Source organism: Convolutriloba macropyga, chromosome 6 (assembly GCF_964194025.1).
Source record: "Convolutriloba macropyga chromosome 6, txConMacr16.3, whole genome shotgun sequence".
Taxonomy (NCBI): Eukaryota; Metazoa; Xenacoelomorpha; order Acoela; family Convolutidae; genus Convolutriloba; species Convolutriloba macropyga.
In genome coordinates this window covers 4,973,123-4,991,743 of record NC_134473.1, presented here as the reverse complement: position 1 = coordinate 4,991,743, position 18,621 = coordinate 4,973,123, and the positions used below count along the sequence as shown (strand labels likewise).

Sequence of the window (18,621 nt, the reverse complement as noted above, 5' to 3'; positions counted from 1 at the left end):
ATCAAACGGTAGATATAAGGATTGCGAGCGTGATTTTGGAACTATCAGTACCAATAACTTGTTGCCAATTGCTTTTTGAAACTTCTTTAAAGATTTTTTTGTATTTTTTTCCGTTTGCTTCTGTTTGTCTCTTGATTGATTCCACAGACTTCTGTGCGCCTCAGAATTAGTTATTGTATAGTTTTTGACAAGATATAGATTGTTTTGGTAAGTTAATTATAAAAAATTTTCGAAATTATAGCGAATTTTGCAAAGTTCAAATGTTCCAAAAATTTATATTTTTTTGTTTTGATCTGAAGGGCTTGAGCCGTTCCCTCAGAGATACAAAATGCTGATTCCCCAGCATAAAAATATTTGATTTTAAAAATCTGCTTAAATAAATTTATCTTTTTTTCTGGTATGTTTTAATCATTTTTTCAGTAAAATGTTTCTGTTTTTTGTCATCACAAGGTCAAAAGCAATTGTAATAATTGTCTGCTCAAGTTGTCCAAATATAAGGGAGAAATTTTATTGAACATATTAGTTCTGTAAAGTTTTTGTACACTTTAGAATCCATTTGTTTAATTTTTATTGATGTTTAAATTTCGAAAACTTTTTTTTCAAGCTTCTAATCCAAATATTTTTTGTCTTTGATTTTATTTTCATAAGGAGCTGCATACAATTTTGTTCACTGACTTGCACATTTATTTTTTTAATTCCTTTCGTTCTAAATCTTGACGAACATTGTATTCGTAGAATCCTGTTTTTTCTTTGTAATAGTCTCTTTTCTACTCTCAATTTAAAACAAAATCAGACAAATCACAAAACTACTTTAAGATTTTGGAGGAACAAGCTTAGTATAAAGAAATCAATTTTGTCAAAAGTTTTCTTCATGAGCATTTTTTCAACTAGTCTAATAGAACATGATCCAGACCAACTGTAGGCAATCTGATCTCATTGAAAACTTATCTTTAACAATATGACAGAAATTGGCTCTAAATTCTGCAAACATTAAACAAAAAAGGTACACAATTAGGTACACAGTAAAGAAGAAAAAGTTTTTAAAATTTCATGAATGATGCTTCATTTTCATAGACCAGGTTTGAAAATTTTTATGCCGCAAACATAAACACACACGAGCTGCCTAGTTTTTATAGAGATTTGTAAGATTCTCGTAGGAGTGTGGATTAGTTAGCTGAAATCCTTTTATTATATATAATTTTCATACCTCCGGACAAAATAAGAAAGCAACAAATATTAACATAGAACATAGTGGCTAAAATCAGGTAAAGTCAAGTCAAATCTTACTTAAGATGAATGGAGTAAAGTTAAGATAAAGTGTGTTTTTCTAATATTACGCTCTTACAATTTCCCATCAGTAATTAAGAATCGAATTAGAAGAACACCCCCCTAATCCTGGGTAATTAGAAGTAGTGTTGCAAAGCCCGTGCAGCAAAGCAAAACGCATCAAACCTGATCAGATGCTCTAAGCATTGTATATTTACTTGTAATATCTTCAAAGGTTAATGTCCAACGCTTGTCACCTCCCAAACCAAATCTGATGGGTTGCGGATTCGGTTGCGTAATTGGGGGGGGGGGCATTTTTGCAGACGACTTTCCAATTTTCAAAAGGCTTTAAAAAGACCACGCTAGTTGTTTAATAAACAATAAATTGCTTAAAAAAATATGTCTAAAACATTTGTACCCTGATTTATGTTTTGCCTTGATTGACATCCTGCAAGATTCTTGCAAGAATCTGCAAGCATTGAATCATCTAGCAAGATTCTTGCAAGATTTGAATCCGCTCATCAAAAGGGCTGTCTCTTCAGAAATTAACGTCTATTTTTCTGAAAATGATTACTGCTACTTTAATGGTTCAAGGTTTTAGTATGGATACCCCCTCTCCGCGGCCCTAATTGGTCTGCTCTCTCACCACCCCCCCCCCCCCCCCCCCAATGCGCGCAACGCAAGTCAGTCGGATCAGAGCTGGCTTTGGTCACACACCTCAACCTAGGTTATAAGATAGGTATTGCTGTAACCCTTGTCTTTCACGCTTTAATTCTAATTAATACTGTGAATTAATGATTCATTGTAAGGAGATTGATAACTTTTACATAAACGTTTTCTCAACCAATGAGCGGGGAGTAACAACTGAAGACTGAAGTAAAACACAATAGAAAGAATTCAGAAACAGAAGATGAAGGTAAAAAAACAACGCAATAAACTGTCACAGAAGTCATTAAACTTTTTTGAAAACTTAAGTGCTCCCTGCCGAATTTTTTGTTGTTTATTTTCTGCTGAGTGACCAAAATTCTGATAAACAAGCTGATCTGGAATAAAAATTATTTGAAAAAAAAAGAAATAATGATACTGTGTATACCTTAATTATAATTAAAACAGTGATCAAATCTTACAGCATTGTTCAGTCGACGGGAGGTTTTCCCAATGGACATGCACAGCATCGTCAGAAACAGCAGACTTTGGATGAATCAGCTCTTTCATCATATCTTCATTGATGTAACAGAGACTTTGCCCGCTGATCGAAACTGCACGCCCAAATAAGGGTGGTTTGTTCACTTGTCGTAGAGACACTAGCCCAAGATGAGTCAGGCTTTGGTTGCTTGCAATCAAAAGAGACGATCCCCTTAAAAGACGATTCCCTTTTCATATACAAGATTTCATTAAGCATTCGATTTTATTTTTAGTTACATTGTAAATATTCACCCGCTGTACATTAAAATAGTGCAAAATTTTCAAGCTTTCTTTTACTAATGTAACGTCCTGCTCTTTAAATATGTTCTTACAATCTCGACAAAAGCGCACAGAATGTCAATATTGCAGCGGACGATTTTTGGTTTGGAACACACAAAATTCCGGACATAGGCAATTTTGAACGCACTATAGTCTGGACATGAACGCACAAATTATCAATTTTGGAGCAAACAAACTTTCCTTTGGAACGCACGAAAGTCTGGACATGGGCACTTTCCGTCTGGGAGGGTCTGGACATAGACACCTTCCGTCTGGGACGGTCTGCACATATCGACTTTCGGTCTGGCACCTCAACCTGGGTTCGTAAGAAACTTGTGAGTTCTTGTAAGTTAGACATACTGTCTCGACCCGGGCAACTAATTTAAGGTTTTTTTTTTAATTTTACACATAATATATTCTTAACTGTACATTGCCTCTTTACCGTTTGTATTTTTATGTGTATTAGAGGAATTAACATTTTTTAAATTTGCTCCTGATGGTATCAAATCATTTGGTAGATTTATATAGTTGGCTTAAAACATCTTACTTTGATTCGTAATGCAGTTAATAGACCGAGTTATAAAAAAATATTGTAGCCCAATATTGGGTATGAAAAAAATGGTTAACAATTATTAGGTACGTAAAGACCATGACTATAGTATGGAAAGACTTTAAATCAGCATTACGTGTAGTGCTGACCATGTAAATAAGTTAGGGAAGTGACACCCCAATTCGACTTAACGTGTCCTTTCATATGGTCGACCTCTCAACCTTGGCACTTGACTAACACAATCAGAAAAGTTGAAAAAGTTTTATGAAACCTTTGATATCATAGGTTTGAAGAGTAGCAAAGGTTCTGTATCTTTGGTTTCTATTGCATCTTCGGTTTTATGCTCAAAAAAGTCGGTGAATGAATAACAATGTAATTTTAAATCACCAAAAATGACCAAAATGCCGAAATTTTCCAAACAAAAACTTTCTTTTTTCGGAAAGACGTGCTGCAAATTTATTGCAGTACTTGAAACACATCTCGTGACAAATGCAACTAAAGCATGAGGAGGGTGACATGCCTCAGGAACTAAAAAAATCATAATTGTGAGAACTTAGATTTTAACAGACGAAAACCGGAAAAAAACAGTTTTAACATGGCCAAAATGGATTTAAGAAACTCCAGAACTTTAAAAAAACTCAAGAACGTCTGAATTATTATTTTGTTTCATTTTCGAAACCAAATGGGTTTTAATACAAAAAGTTTGAAGACTTTGGGAAGCAAACTTTTTTGCCACCTCAGAATAGGTAAAAAAATAAAGTTATAAGCGAACACTCCAGATGATGAAGGAAGCTTCTCGGAAAAAAGCAACCCTGATTTTGTCAATTTACGACTTTTATCAGCTAAAACTGATATTTTATCCCAATTCTTTGACAACGTCAGAAGAAGATAATGCTGAGGTATTTCACTTCTGGCTTGAAAAGCGACATTGCTCGCTAAAATTTTTCGTTAATGAATAGTTGTTTCTTTTTTCAGAAAAAAGGATAAAACTTAAGCATTTCCATAAACATTAGATTTTTGGAGGGGTTGAATAATAAAAGAGGAGGTTGAAGAGAACACTTGAAGGTTGAAAACTCTGTGAAAAATTTAACGCAAATTTTCTGGCTTTGTCATCGCATAATATGCAAAATTCTATTTTGAAAAGGCAAAGCAAACCTATTTCCAGTTTTGTAATCATGGGGTTCCCTCTCCGTAGCAGTTTGTAAGAATCATGGCAGACGTATAAACTGATCAACCATATTTTTTAAAAACAAATTTTGTCTGTTTAAAAGTCTCAAAATGCCTCAAAATGAAGACCTTATAATCATAAGGCTAGAAAACGAAACAAAAAATTGGTTTTATGTTTAAAAAACCTTGGTGAATGAATAATAATATCTTTTTCAGAAAGAAGGATGAGGCATGGACCGTGCAGTTCCAAACGTACGAAAAGTTCAATATATTTGATTTCCAAAACTGACACAATACCAAACTGTACCAAACAAAAGCCTTTTTTATCGACAGACGTGCTGCAATTTTGTTGCAGTACTTGAAACACATCTCGAGACTAATGCAACTAAAGCATGAGGGTGCTAGCATGACACTATAGAACTAAATAAATGTAATTGTGAGAACTTACAATTCGTTAGACTAAGAACGGGAAAAGTTCTTTTAACATGCCAAAAATGAAATAAAATCTCCCGAAACGTAAAAAACAAACTCAAGAACGTCTGAAGCATCTCATTTCATTTTTAAACAAAATATATTATCAACATGCAATTATTACTTCATAAGCATTGGAATGATCAAATGGGTTTAATTACAAAGATTTTGAAAGAATTTGGAAAACGAAATACTTCGCCAGCTCCGAATTGATAAAAAAACAAAGTCAAGAGAGAAGACCAGATGGTGAACACAGTTCAATCTCAAAAAAACACAGTTCAATCTCAAGTTCAGTCTTCAGTTTGTCAATTTACGAAGCTCATAAGCTGAAACTGGATATTTTATCGTTAACTTTCAACAACGTCAGAAAAAGGTAATTCTGAAGTACTTAACTTCTGGCTTGAAGAGTGACATTTCTAGCAGAAGTTTTTGAAGCGGTAGTTTTTGTTTATTGGATAGTTATATCTACTTTCATAAAAAAATGATAAAATTTGAAATCTTTCCATAAACATTTGATTTTTGGAGGTGGTTGAAAAAAAATGAAAGAGGAGATTGAAAATAAAGTTTAAAAATTGAAAACTCTGGCTTTGGCATCGTTTTTTAATGTGCAAAAAGTGTTTTTTGGAAATGAAAATCAAGCCTAATTCAAGTTTTGTATTCATGGGGTTTCTTTTCCAAAAAATTATAATAAAACTCAAATTAATATCCCTCTTTCCCCATACTCATTGATTTGGGTACTACAAAATTTTTTATGAAAATTTCAAAAGTTTCAATACCAAAAATACCCAAAAACAAGAACTGTCATTGCTGACTAGTTTACAAAGCTCTAGCAATCGACTTTCCATCGGCAGTGAGCTTAGTGTGTTAAGTTTTAATTAATTTGATTCTAAAATTTATAACAAAAAAATTCATTAAATGACAGTTCGTTTTTTGATTAAAAAAACAGGAATAGTGAGGAAATTGAACAACTAAACCCGTGGACTTCGTAGAAGCACTAGTCCATTTTCAGGGCGAGTGTAAAATTTTTGGTTCCATTGTGAACAATTTAGGTCAGCTAAAGTCTAGCATCATATTTAGGTCGAGCTAAAGTCCATCATCAAATATTTGTGCCGTAGCAAAGTTTAGTTGAAAGATTGGGTCCAGTTAAAGACTTTTCATGGGTTGTGTGAGTCGAGCATCATCTTATTTTACCACTTTTTGGTCGAGCGTGGTCTTTTCAAAAGTCGAGGTATGGCGACGGTTTTAACGGTATGGCGATTTCTGAGTCATAATCAGAATACTCAACAAAATATGAACACATGCATAAATCTAATGATGTGTCAATAAGTTTTTGTTGTTTAATTGCCCGCTCCTTATATCGATTTACATACGGTAAAATTGTTACAGTTTTTTAGTGAAGACACCCGACTAAGCAGACAAATAATATTTGTATTGAGGTAAAGAATGTTAAAAAATTATACCAATTGTCAATTGTTTCAAATTCATCTCATAGTTGAAATTCTCATTATCTTGCTTTAATTTACAAGATTTGACCAGGATATTGCAAAAAAACTGATAGAAGAATAAAGTTTTCTCGCTCTTCAAGTCCAGGTCTGCAAATTTTAGTCTGTTTCTGTGTTTTAAACAATTACTTGAACTAATTCTTGTCATTAGTGTAAAGTAAACAATTAACAATTGTACCTCTTCTAAAATTGCCCTGATCATAGGGCAGAACTTAGTACAGTGAAATTGTTACATTTTTTGTGAAGACTTACTCACTTATTCACAATTAGTGTGGACAGATTGAACTATTAAAACAATCATTTAACAATTTTCCCTGAAATGAATATTTCAGATACGTTATTGACGGGAAAATGATAATAAAGGTTTTCATAACCAAGGTTTTCTCTCATAAGATAATATCATCTTCGGTTGAATCAGTTTCTTAAATTGCACCTTCTTGTTTAACATTTTTCAACGCCTATCAAGCAAGATATTGCAAGCTTCTTGCGAGATCAACGTCCGGATCTTGCATCCTTCAAGATAAGCGTCATTTGCAAGAACCTTGCAAGATCATGCAAGATAAGCCTCGAAATTCCTCTACAGTAAAACCTCCTTTTATGCTTCTCTTGCTTTAATAAACAAGCTTTGAAAAGAAGCAAAAACCGATCATGAACGTAAAGTTTTTCCGCAAAAACTTTTTCAGTTAGGACTCTTTAAACATGATAAAAACTGAAACTAATCCAAGCATTTCAATCTTATGTCGTGTTAGATTGATGTTTACAAAAATAAAAAGTTGTTTTTTTTAAAACAATTACAAACGTTTACAAAACGGTTACAAAAACTATATCATTTGTGTGAAGTTGAACTTCTTTCAAGATTGCTGTTTCAGAATAATATCTCTGTTCAATGCAATGATTTTTTTATCGTACCGAGCAATTGAGTAAATTCACTTATTTTTTTCCCAGCTGTGTTTTCAACGTTTGGCAAATACATAATACGAAAGGGGATGTTAATACTAATGCCTAACCAGTTTAATTAGTGTGCAACTGAAAGTGACTTTACTTTAAAGCCGGTTGAATTCGGTAAAGGTAAGCGCCTTCTTTTTTATCTATGAAAAGTAAAAAACAACATGACTCTGGTATCAAGGAGAAATTTTAACCGGAAAACACTCAAACTCAAAATTTGTGGGATATTTTTATGATAAAAGCCATTACGCCGCAGACGTATACCCCAAAATTTCCGCCATAGTAAAATTCGCTCAATAAATAAATACAAAAAATTAACGAAATCAGGAGACTAGCTTTGTATCTTATTTTTCGGAAAAAGAGTTGCGCCATTTTTGCACAATATAAATACTTTAAAATTGTAAAATAGGTGACAAGTCTTTCGTTTCCGCTCATTTTAGGTATCTATTATTTGTATTGTAGGTGTCTCTTATCCACAATTAAGCCCAATTAAACGCGCGCCTTTTGAGCATGCAAAAGTGATTTACTACCTGGTAATAAAGAGTAAAGAGAGAATATTCAAACAAAAAAGTCGTTTGTTAACAAAACCCAGCCCTAAGAATAATTTCGCAAACAAAATGTTCAAAATTTGTTAAATTGAAGCTAGCAAAATTTGGAATGGGGAGAACACATAAATTGTGAAAAAGATTTAAAAATTTAAACCACATTTTCTGAGAAAATCTATAAACCTATAGGTCTAATGAGAGGTCAAACACGGCTTAGTGAATTTTTTCTTTCACAAAATTACCTTCCAAATTGGTTTTCATAAATAGCAAATCGAAAATAATGTATTGTATCAAAAATGTTTTTCATTGGATTTTTTTCTGAAAAATTCTTTTTTTTCGAGGATATTTAGTTTTTCGTAAATAGTAGGTCAAAAACTATGTTGAGCAAAGATCCGAGAAACCTGATGCAGAAACCAAGCGTTTTTTGTTAACCAAAAGGGGCAAAACCGACTTGAAAATCCGCAAATATCATCAAAAAAATTGAGATGTTTCAGAAAAAAAGTCAATTTTGTTTTTTTTTCTGTTTTTAAATCACTGAACAATAAATTTGGTTTGCAAACTAAATGAAATTTTATTCGAGCTTTATTTAATTACTTTTCTATTCTTTTGGTCGCTCAAAAAATACTGAGGGATTTTTCAGAGAAAGAACTTTATATTTCTTTTTCTTCTACTTTTAATTCACTTAACAATAAATTTAGTTTGTAATTGAGTGAAGCAACATTGACACCCAAAATAAATGCTTTTTCCATGACAAGGATACTTTGGAGTTAAACACGGCCAGCTGAAAATTGCATGTATTCTTGACTAAATAATCAAAAATTTAAAAGTGTAATTAAAACAATTATTTCATAATTCTCATTTCAACCCTTTGGTAAGTAGTAATAAAGTTAGTAACAAGTACTAATAGTAGTAATAAAGCTTTAATAATTACTTTTATTCTCAAAAACGCACATTAAATTAGGCCTAATTGCGGATTATTGTGGGAAATCGAGTTACGTTGCGTGCGAAAAAGAGATACATAAATCGAGCAGATTCGTGATACATACCGCGCAACAAAAAGGATGCATAGCTTGTGCTTTAAATTCGCGGTTAAAATTTGTACACTTTTGCAAACACAGGTTCCCTGCAATTTTGTCTGTTTTTGCTAAAGTAGCTAATTTTGGCAATATTGTTGCATTTTCAATGTATTAACATAGGAAAAACGAGCAAGAGGTACCCAGATCGGGCATATTTGCCAGTGACGATTTGGGTATACCTCTGCGGCGAAATGAAATTTTTTGAATTCAGAGTGCATCAAAAAACGCTTTAGGAGAAAAGCCAGTAATTGACTGACTGACAATAATAAATATTTAGACTAACATTTGTGCCCCTAGGCTTTGACCTCCGATGACCTCTAGGTCGGCAAGAAAGGAGAGATTTGTTAGAGGTGACTCAATGACTTGCAACTGCCCTGTGATTTCACGCACATTCTTGAACAGATGTAGTTTGGACAGATTGAAAGGAAGTATACCGCACCAAGGATCACTAAAAACAAAATTTGCAAATTAGATTGTGACAAAACGTGAGTTTCCACATTTTTTGTCGATGTTTTTACGACTCGAAGAGGAGTATTGAGATTCTACAGGTTTTTTTTGACAGAAAGCAAATTTGTTCATGACTTGAATTTTGACTTCTTTCTGTTCGAGCATTTACTTCCGTTTTTGATTGTGACTTCTGTTTGCGAACATTGGACTTTAAAAGTAGCTTCGTTTGTAATGTATAGTAATGAGGAACTACTGGTAATGTTCAAGTAGAAGAGGTCCTTTTGAGATTTTTTGTTCCTATATAAGTCAACCCTAATTATCTAAACTACACTACACAACCCCCCCCCCCCCCCACCACCACCTGTCTACATCCCCACCTACCCCCTCCACCGCCGCCCCGCACCCCCCCCCCCCCCACCACCACCACCACCGCACCCCCCCCCCCCCCCAACTTACCCCCCCCCACCTACCCCTACCCCCTCCCTTCACCTAGCTACCCCCACCTCCCCCCCCCCAACTATCCCAGCACCTCCCACATCCCCAACCTATCTACCCACCCACCCCACCTAGCTCCCCCCGCACCTAAAAAATTGTCGGCATTTTTAAAACACTTTGAATTGTTTTGTTGGTCTACTTTTGTTTTTTTTTCTCTTTTCTATTTTGATGTTCTGATTTTGGTAAGGTTAGTTCAGAGATTATAATGCACGACGATTCGAGTCGTTTCCGGTCTTCTACCGGCTATGTTTTTTGTATCAGTGACTTAGGACATAACGCTTATAGAATTTTGGGAATAAGTTAGATTTTTTAAATGATCAGATTGGTCACCGAGAACTATACATGACCTAGTATGACTTCTAACAATACGTGTTAGCCGCCCTACCACTAGATTTCAATTACTGTTGCGCTTGTTTGTAGAATTTTGAAACAAAGGCATTGTAAAGAGTAATGGATCTTTTCCGTTTGTGCCCCCCCCCCTCACCTAGTTAAAGAGCATGTCACTACATGGTAAATTATTATGCACAAATATTGCACGTGCGCCTGGAGGTTTCAAATAAAACGCGCCCACTAAGCTTGGGGAGGGGGGGGGGGGCACAAACGGAAAAGATCCAGAATAACTGCCTTTATAATTATACTATGATGTACTCCAATTGTTTGTCTTATAGTTACCGATATACTCGTTTTTGTCTTATACCTAACTGACTACTATAGCAACCAGTTATAGTCTAATCATCCTTTTGTCGCCCTAACCCACACTGCAAGACCCTTTTTTACATGTATTAAGATACGGGATCTTTTCCGTTTATGCCCTCCTCCCCCCCAGCTTAGTGTGCGCATATTATTTGCACTCCCCAGATGCATGTGCCATATTTTTACATAATGATTTACTATGCAATGGCACGTGCTCTGTAACTGGGGGGGGGGGCACAAACGGAAAAGATCCAAGATACGTTTTGTAAGTTTAAAGAAAAAACTGGACCGAATCACCCCCTTTATTCGATAGCGGTGATGTCTTGTAATGTATGGTTAATCGAAAATTACAATATCGAAGATCAGATCAATTTAGAATCATATATAAAAACAAGAGTTTCTCAATAATGGAATACTCGCCCGATCCAAAATAAATTATCAAGAATCAAGTCCCCCACTAGTTGAGTACAGGGTTCTTCTCTACTCAACTCTCGTTCGTATATCACAAAAGGGTTTCTCCTGTCACACTGTTCCAAAGGTGTTAAGAGCTTGCATCCTAAACAAAAATCATTTTCACTCATATTCGAGTGGCAAGAATTTTGCGATGTAAGCTAAAAAAATAAATAACCGATGAATTCTTTTAAAATGCTCAAATTTATCACTCACCACCTGTGTCACGATTTCTACGCCAAACAATTAGAGTGATAAAAACGATCCAAAAATGAGAGTGATCAAAATCAGAAAAAAAAACATTAAAGCTTCTTAATCGGGGAAAATTTTATTTAAGGGACTAATGGAGATGATTATGTTTCATACTTGTTTTTGAAATTAAAAGACTCGGACTAGGAGTTTGTTAGAGCCATCAACGCCCTCCCCCCCCCCCCTCCCCCCGTCATGAATAAAAAACAAAACCCACCTCCTTCGCATGGTTCTTGTTTACATTTGACACATCTTTTGCCCTCTAAGTACTGGTCGGAGTCACATCTGTAAGTGCATTTCTTTTGATTGCGGTACCTGTCGTTGATAAACGTTCCACCTGAAAACAAGAAAATGTTGCAGTTTCACATTATTCATAATATTTTCAAACTGTTGTTTCAAAAATATTATCTTTTAAAATATTTTCTCCAAGATATAGTTTTCAAAATATGGTTTTCTCCAAAAAATTGTTTTCAAATTATGTTTTCAAACTCACCATATATTTACAATGTTTATGTCTGAGAGAGGCTTTAAACTTAGAATTGCTGTAATTCAAAAAAACTGATGCGAAACTTTGAGTTTTCTGAAAATTTTCTTCTTGCAAAAAAGTAATCTCCAGTTAGTTGCTGTAGAAATGGAATTTCTAACTTAAGCTTTACTAGGAGATTTAAAAAAACTGAAGAAATTATAGAAAGGTAATAAACTTGGGTTACTTCTCAGTAGTTTCGAATTGAATTATAATGAAAGAATAATGGCTCAGTAAGTTAGAACTGCTTAAGCGGTTTATTGAACAAAAATTGATTTTGATTAGTAATGACAGTTCTGAACGGTTTTAGAACCTTTAATGAAACTTAAGACTTCTCAGCTCAAATTAGAGGTTACCTACCGAATTGGGGTAAACTTAATTCAACCATGTGATTTCTTTAAAATGTAAAAAAAGAAGAAGATTGAAGACTTTCTTTCCTCCGTACTCTTGGACGAAATCTTCCGTTGGACAATCCCTTAAAACCGCTATTAAACCCCTTATATGTTATAGGCAAACATACTCAAAACCATATCAGTCTCCATGCACAACATCAGGCAGCATCAGGGAGAAACACTCATCAACTGGGCAGACAGAGCGTATCAGAATTGTGTACTTGACAAGCCCTTGGCCTCAAAGGCAGAGTTGGATAGATTGGCTAACTAAAATTTTACAGAAGGACTGCTCGATGGGGAGCTCACCAAAGAGTTAAGGCGACAGACATGCATGGGTCTTGCTGTTACTGTGGATTAGACTTGAGGTTGAACATCCCCGCAACCAACGACGACAATGATGATGGTCGGTGGAGTAACACAGAAACAGTGGGTGTGCGCGCGACCAGAGAAACGGCAACGCAAACCGAGATGGAGGAAGTACCCGTGAAACCAGAATTTCACTTTCATCTTCCGGAATTGTTTTTTTCTCTGCAGCAAAAGATGCCGCGGGCAATAGAGCATCTGATCAGGGGAGAGGAGGTAATTTTCGGTGACCAGCAGTCCCAGTCAAGAACTCGGGTGACCTACAAGCGATGTGGCCAGGAGAACACTACAGTCGAGGTAACGCAAAATAAAAGAATTCTGCAGAGATGGACGAGTGAGAAACTTGAGAAAATTTAGTGAACTTCTATATGCAACAAACCATGATAATGAGACAAAAGACTCGCTAGAACTTTATAACACTTCTACTTGTAATGATAATGTACTTTCACTTTGTAAATGTATAATGCATTTCTTTTGGTTTTTTACTAAAAAATATTCACGAGAATAGTTAAGTCCGAGAGGTTGGGGTAGAAATGGAATTTCTAATATAAGCTATCTTAAGAGATTTAAGAAAACTTAAGAGATTATAGCAAGGTACTAACCTTGGGTTATTTCTCAGAAGTTTTGAATTAAATTATAATTAAAGAATAATGGCTAAGTAAGTGAGAACTGTTTAAGCTCTTTATTGAACAAAAATTGATTTTGATTAGTAATGACAATTCTGACTTTTTCTAAACTGAACGGTTTTAGAACCTTTAATGAAACTTAAGATTTCTCAGCTCAAATTAGAGGTTACTTAGCAAATTGGGGGTTAACCTAATTCAATCATGTGATTTTTTTAAAAAATAAATAAAAGAAGAAGATGGAAGACTTTCTTTCCTCCGTACTCTTGGACGAAGTCTTCCGTTGGACAATCCCTTAAAACCGCTATTAAACCCCTTAAATGTTATAGGCAAACTTCCTCAAAACCATATCAGTCTCCATGCACAACATCAGGCAGCATCAGGGAGAAACACTCATCAAATGGGCAGACAAAGAGTATCAGAATTGTAAACTTGACAAGCCCTTGGCCTCAGAGGCAGAGTTGGATAGATTGGCTGACTAAAATTTTACAGAAGGACTGCTCGATGGGGAGATCACCAAAGAGTTCAGGCGATAGACATGCATGGGTCTTGCTGTTACTGTGGATTAGACTTGAGGTTGAACATCCGCGCAACCAATGACAACAATCATGATGGTCGGTGGAGTAACACAGAAACAGTGGGTGTGTGCGCGACCATAGAAATGGCAACGCAAACAGAGATGGAGGAAGTACCCGTGAACCCAGAGTTTCACTTTCATCTGGAATTGCTTCTTTCTGTGCAGCAAAAGATGCGGCGGACAATAGAGCATCTGATCAGGGGAGAGGAGGTAATAATTGGTGACCAGCAGTCCCAATCAAACGCTCGGGTGATCTACAAGCGATTTGGCCAGGAGAACACTACAGTCGAGGTTATGCAAAATAAAAGAATTCTGCTGAGATGGACGTATGAGAAATTCGAGGAAATTTAGTGAACTTCTGTATGCAAAAAACCATGATAATGAGACAAAGATTCGCTAGAACTTTATAACACTTTTACGTGTAACGATAATGTATTTTTACTTTGTAAATGTATAATGCATTTCTTTTGGGTTTTTTTTACTAATAACTATTCACGAGAATAGTTAAGTCCAAGAGGTTGGTGTAGAAATGGAATTTCTAATTTAAGCTATATTAGGAGACTTAAGAAAACTTAGGAGATTATAGCAAGGTACTAACCTTGGGTTATTGCTCAGAAGCTTTGAATTTAAATATAATTAAAGAATAATGGCTAAGTAAGTTAGAACTGTTTAAGCGGTTTATTGAACAAAAATTGATTTTGATTAGTAATGACAGTTCTGACTTTGTCTAAACTGAACGGTTTTAGAACCTTTAATGAAACTTAAGATTTCTCAGCTCAAATTAGAGGTTACTTAGCAAATTGGGGTTAAACTAATTCAATCATGTGATTTTTTTAAAAAATAAATAAAAGAAGAAGATGGAAGACTTTCTTTCCTCCGTACTCTTGGACGAAGTCTTCCGTTGGACAATCCCTTAAAACCGCTATTAAACCCCTTAAATGTTATAGGCAAACTTCCTCAAAACCATATCAGTCTCCATGCACAACATCGGGCAGCATCAGGGAGAAACACTCATCAACTGGGCAGACAAAGAGTATCAGAATTGTAAACTTGACAAGCCCTTGGCCTCAGAGGCAGAGTTGGATAGATTGGCTGACTAAAATTTTACAGAAGGACTGCTCGATGGGGAGATCACCAAAGAGTTGAGGCGACAGACATGCATGGGTCTTGCTGTTACTGTGGATTAGACTTGAGGTTGAACATCCGCGCAACCAATGACAACAATCATGATGGTCGGTGGAGTAACACAGAAACAGTGGGTGTGTGCGCGACCATAGAAATCGCAACGCAAACAGAGATGGAGGAAGTACCCGTGAACCCAGAGTTTCACTTTCATCTGGAATTGCTTCTTTCTGTGCAGCAAAAGATGCGGCGGACAATAGAGCATCTGATCAGGGGAGAGGAGGTAATAATCGGTGACCAGCAGTCCCAGTCAAAAGCTCGGGTGATCTACAAGCGATTTGGCCAGGAGAACACTACAGTCGAGGTTATGCAAAATAAAAGAATTCTGCTTAGATGGTTGAATGAGAAATTCGAGGAAATTTAGTGAACTTCTGTTTGCAAAAAACCATGATAATGAGACAAAGATTCGCTAGAACTTTATAACACTTTTACGTGTAACGATAATGTATTTTTACTTTGTAAATGTATAATGCATTTCTTTTGGGTTTTTTTTACTAATAACTATTCACGAGAATAGTTAAGTCCAAGAGGTTGGTGTAGAAATGGAATTTCTAATTTAAGCTATATTAGGAGACTTAAGAAAACTTAAGAGATTATAGCAAGGTACTAACCTTTGGTTATTTCTCAGAAGCTTTGAATTTAAATATAATTAAAGAATAATGGCTAAGTAAGTTAGAACTGTTTAAGCGGTTTATTGAACAAAAATTGATTTTGATTAGTAATGACAGTTCTGAACGGTTTTGGAACCTTTAACGAAACCTAAGACCTAATAGAAATTTTATATCTCTATTAATTACTTTTGCGGAGTATATATGTACTGCTGGATTTTAGTATATTTTGAGAGCTTCCTTTCATTTTAATTTTGTATGTGAAGCCTCTCCTTTCTGTTGGTAAGACAGAAAGTTGGTAGTAAGATTTCGGCCTGCTCTTGATAAGTTTTCTGAGTAGGCATAAGTGCTAGAAGATAGCTGGTGTAAGTTAACTTTTTCTAAGTTTAGGATTGTGCCTGTTTTTGTTTATAAGTTAGTTAGGGCAGAAGGTCTCTAGGAGAATTAAGGTCGCCTAAAAGGGCTGACTCAGAAAAAAAACATTACTTAGGGACTATTTTTCAAACTTGTTAACCAGTTGGAATTTAGAGGCTAAGGCCTCCGAACCATCTTAGCTGAATTTTAATTTCTACAGATGCAAAAAGACAGTAATGCAATGTTTTAGGCAACCAGTGAAAAAGGCAGTATATTGTCTGATAACGGATCAATTCAATGCCAGTCACCATTTTGTACCGATGAATCCAAAAACCCGAAAAAATAGAGCCGAATCTTGTCTGATTTGATAGTTTTTATAATTAGACTTAATGAAATTATGTTAAATGCACTTTTTCCGAGCTTTATACTTAAATTGGAGAGATTTCTTTGGAGATTTTATTCATTTAAATCCGAATTCAAATACTCGATTCTGATTGGCTAATAAATTCGCTTATTTACTCGGTAACACAGTGGCCAATTTTTTGAGACAATAAAAAAATGCAAGAAAAAGATAAATAAAGAAAAGGGGGAGATTTAAGATTAACCCTCAAAATAACCCCCACAGACTTCAAATTGGGTTCAATAGAAATAAGGGTAAAATGATATAAAAGAAACCGACGAACGCGGTTAAGGGGGAAATCAGGGGGAGTTTTCTGTCAAAGAGTTTCCCCCACTTTTTGAGTGATCTAATTCCACCTCGATACAATATGCTCTTATATAATTGTGGTACATTCCCTATAGTTCAAGTATTGTATAGTAACTCGAAGCTTACGTAAACCATATATGTTATTAATAGTATTACCCGGGTCGAGGTTTTTGGGTAAATTTTTGTGAGAAATGCGGTGATTGCGATGAATGCGGTGAAAATAAAAATTCCACCACATACACAAATTCACCGCATTTGCCATCCAACCTTTACTCAATATGATATAAATTCACAGGAAATATCAAAAATAGTTGGCAGCAGTGGAATAAGCAGTTGAAGGCATGCAGGAGGTCGGAGGGTCGAACCCGTGTAGGAACGATTCCTTTTTGTAAGATTACTCAGAACGTGGTGATAATAAATAATTCACCGCAATTAACCGCATTCACCACAAAAAGATGTAAGAAATACGCGGTGAAAATCTTTTTTCCACCGCTTTTCACTACATTTTTTACGAAAATTCACCGGCAAACCTCGACCCGAGAACTGTGGCAACTTAATCTCTCTGATCAGAAGGCGATTTTTGGGCGTCATCAGTTCTAGAGTCCAAAATCAGGTCATAATCAAAGGTCAAAATTGGGACCATTTTTGATCATGGGACCATTTTTGATCAGAGAGCAAGTCGAGAATATCTCTTAGGAAAAAACTGGGGCCCCGGTTTTTCAAAAGCGGAAAGTGGAATCAGAGTTTTACCTGGACATTCAGACAAACACTGGAAATGGAATGCGTATTCGTTGTCCTTGGTGCTGTTGTTGATAGCTGTGTTGCCAATACTGAGTTTAATGCCTGACTCCGTATGATTGTAGTTGATAACCCCAGGACACATATTCACACACACATTGTCATTCACAAAATACTCTGCATGCCTGCAAATGGAAAAACACAAAAACGACTACGATAATTCACCCTGCCCTAATCGGTAAAATAACAGAGATAAACAAGGATATATATATATATATATATATATATATATATATATATATACATATATATATATATATATATATATATATATATATATATATATACATATATAAATACGTATATGTATGTTTATATATATATATATATATATATATATATATTACAGTGAGAATATATATAATGGTCTTTCATATCCAGTACGATCGACCTTAAGTCTGCTCATAGGTCTCTTTTAACAAATGCTCGGTGCATTTTTAGGGGTTCATAGGTACTTTAAACTGAGTGTTGAGTACCGCGTATGTACAAAGATAGCATAAAATGTACTAGAAACATGTCAATGATATGAAATTGAAGGACAATATGGTGGCTCGAGAAAAGATTTGGAAAAAAAATATTTTTTGTCTTTGGCCATAATTTTTTGCAAATTGAAATGAAACAATTAACACCTGAAACTACATTATATGCAAAAATGTATTTGTCAAAACTCAAAGTCCACCATTGCCATATAGGTTGACCTAAAGTCGACCATGACCATATCAGTCGACCAAAAGTCGACCATGACCATTAGGGATGACCTAAAGTCGACCATGACCATAAGGGCAGACATAAAGTCGACCAAGACTATAAGCGTCAACATAAAACCATTTCATACCCAACAACGGTCGAAAACTGTCTTTTAATACCCGATATTGGTCGACCATGGTCTTTTCATAATTCGACGTCTTAACTGGGGTATATATATATATATATATATATATATATATATATATATATATATGTATACATGTATATATACATATATATATATATACATATATATATATACATATATATATAAATATATATATATATATATATACATATATATATATATATATATATATATATATATACCCCAGTTGAGAGGTCCACTTTATGAAAAGACTTATAAAGTCAACATGGGGGTAATTTCCCTACCTTAAATACACGGGCGACTTCATTAGTGATATTCG

The 18,621-nt window shown here is 35.0% G+C and overlaps 2 protein-coding genes across 3 annotated transcripts in view; both read right to left on the bottom strand.

Annotated features, from left to right (window-relative positions):
- LOC142340706 (receptor tyrosine-protein kinase erbB-3-like) overlaps positions 1–17,564 on the bottom strand; it is a 48,007-nt gene extending 30,443 nt beyond the window's left edge. The window contains exons 1-5 of the mRNA XM_075391403.1: positions 17,399–17,564; positions 11,538–11,657; positions 11,042–11,177; positions 9,270–9,434; positions 2,394–2,623 (exon numbers count right to left, since the gene is read on the bottom strand). Coding sequence (XP_075247518.1) covers positions 2,394–2,623; positions 9,270–9,434; positions 11,042–11,177; positions 11,538–11,657; positions 17,399–17,531 — 784 coding nt within the window. The 5' untranslated portion in view covers positions 17,532–17,564. The remainder of the gene's footprint in view (positions 1–2,393; positions 2,624–9,269; positions 9,435–11,041; positions 11,178–11,537; positions 11,658–17,398) is intronic.
- The window catches only part of LOC142341447 (uncharacterized), a 545,892-nt gene that overhangs the window by 509,508 nt on the left and 17,763 nt on the right, over positions 1–18,621 (bottom strand). The window lies entirely within an intron of this gene.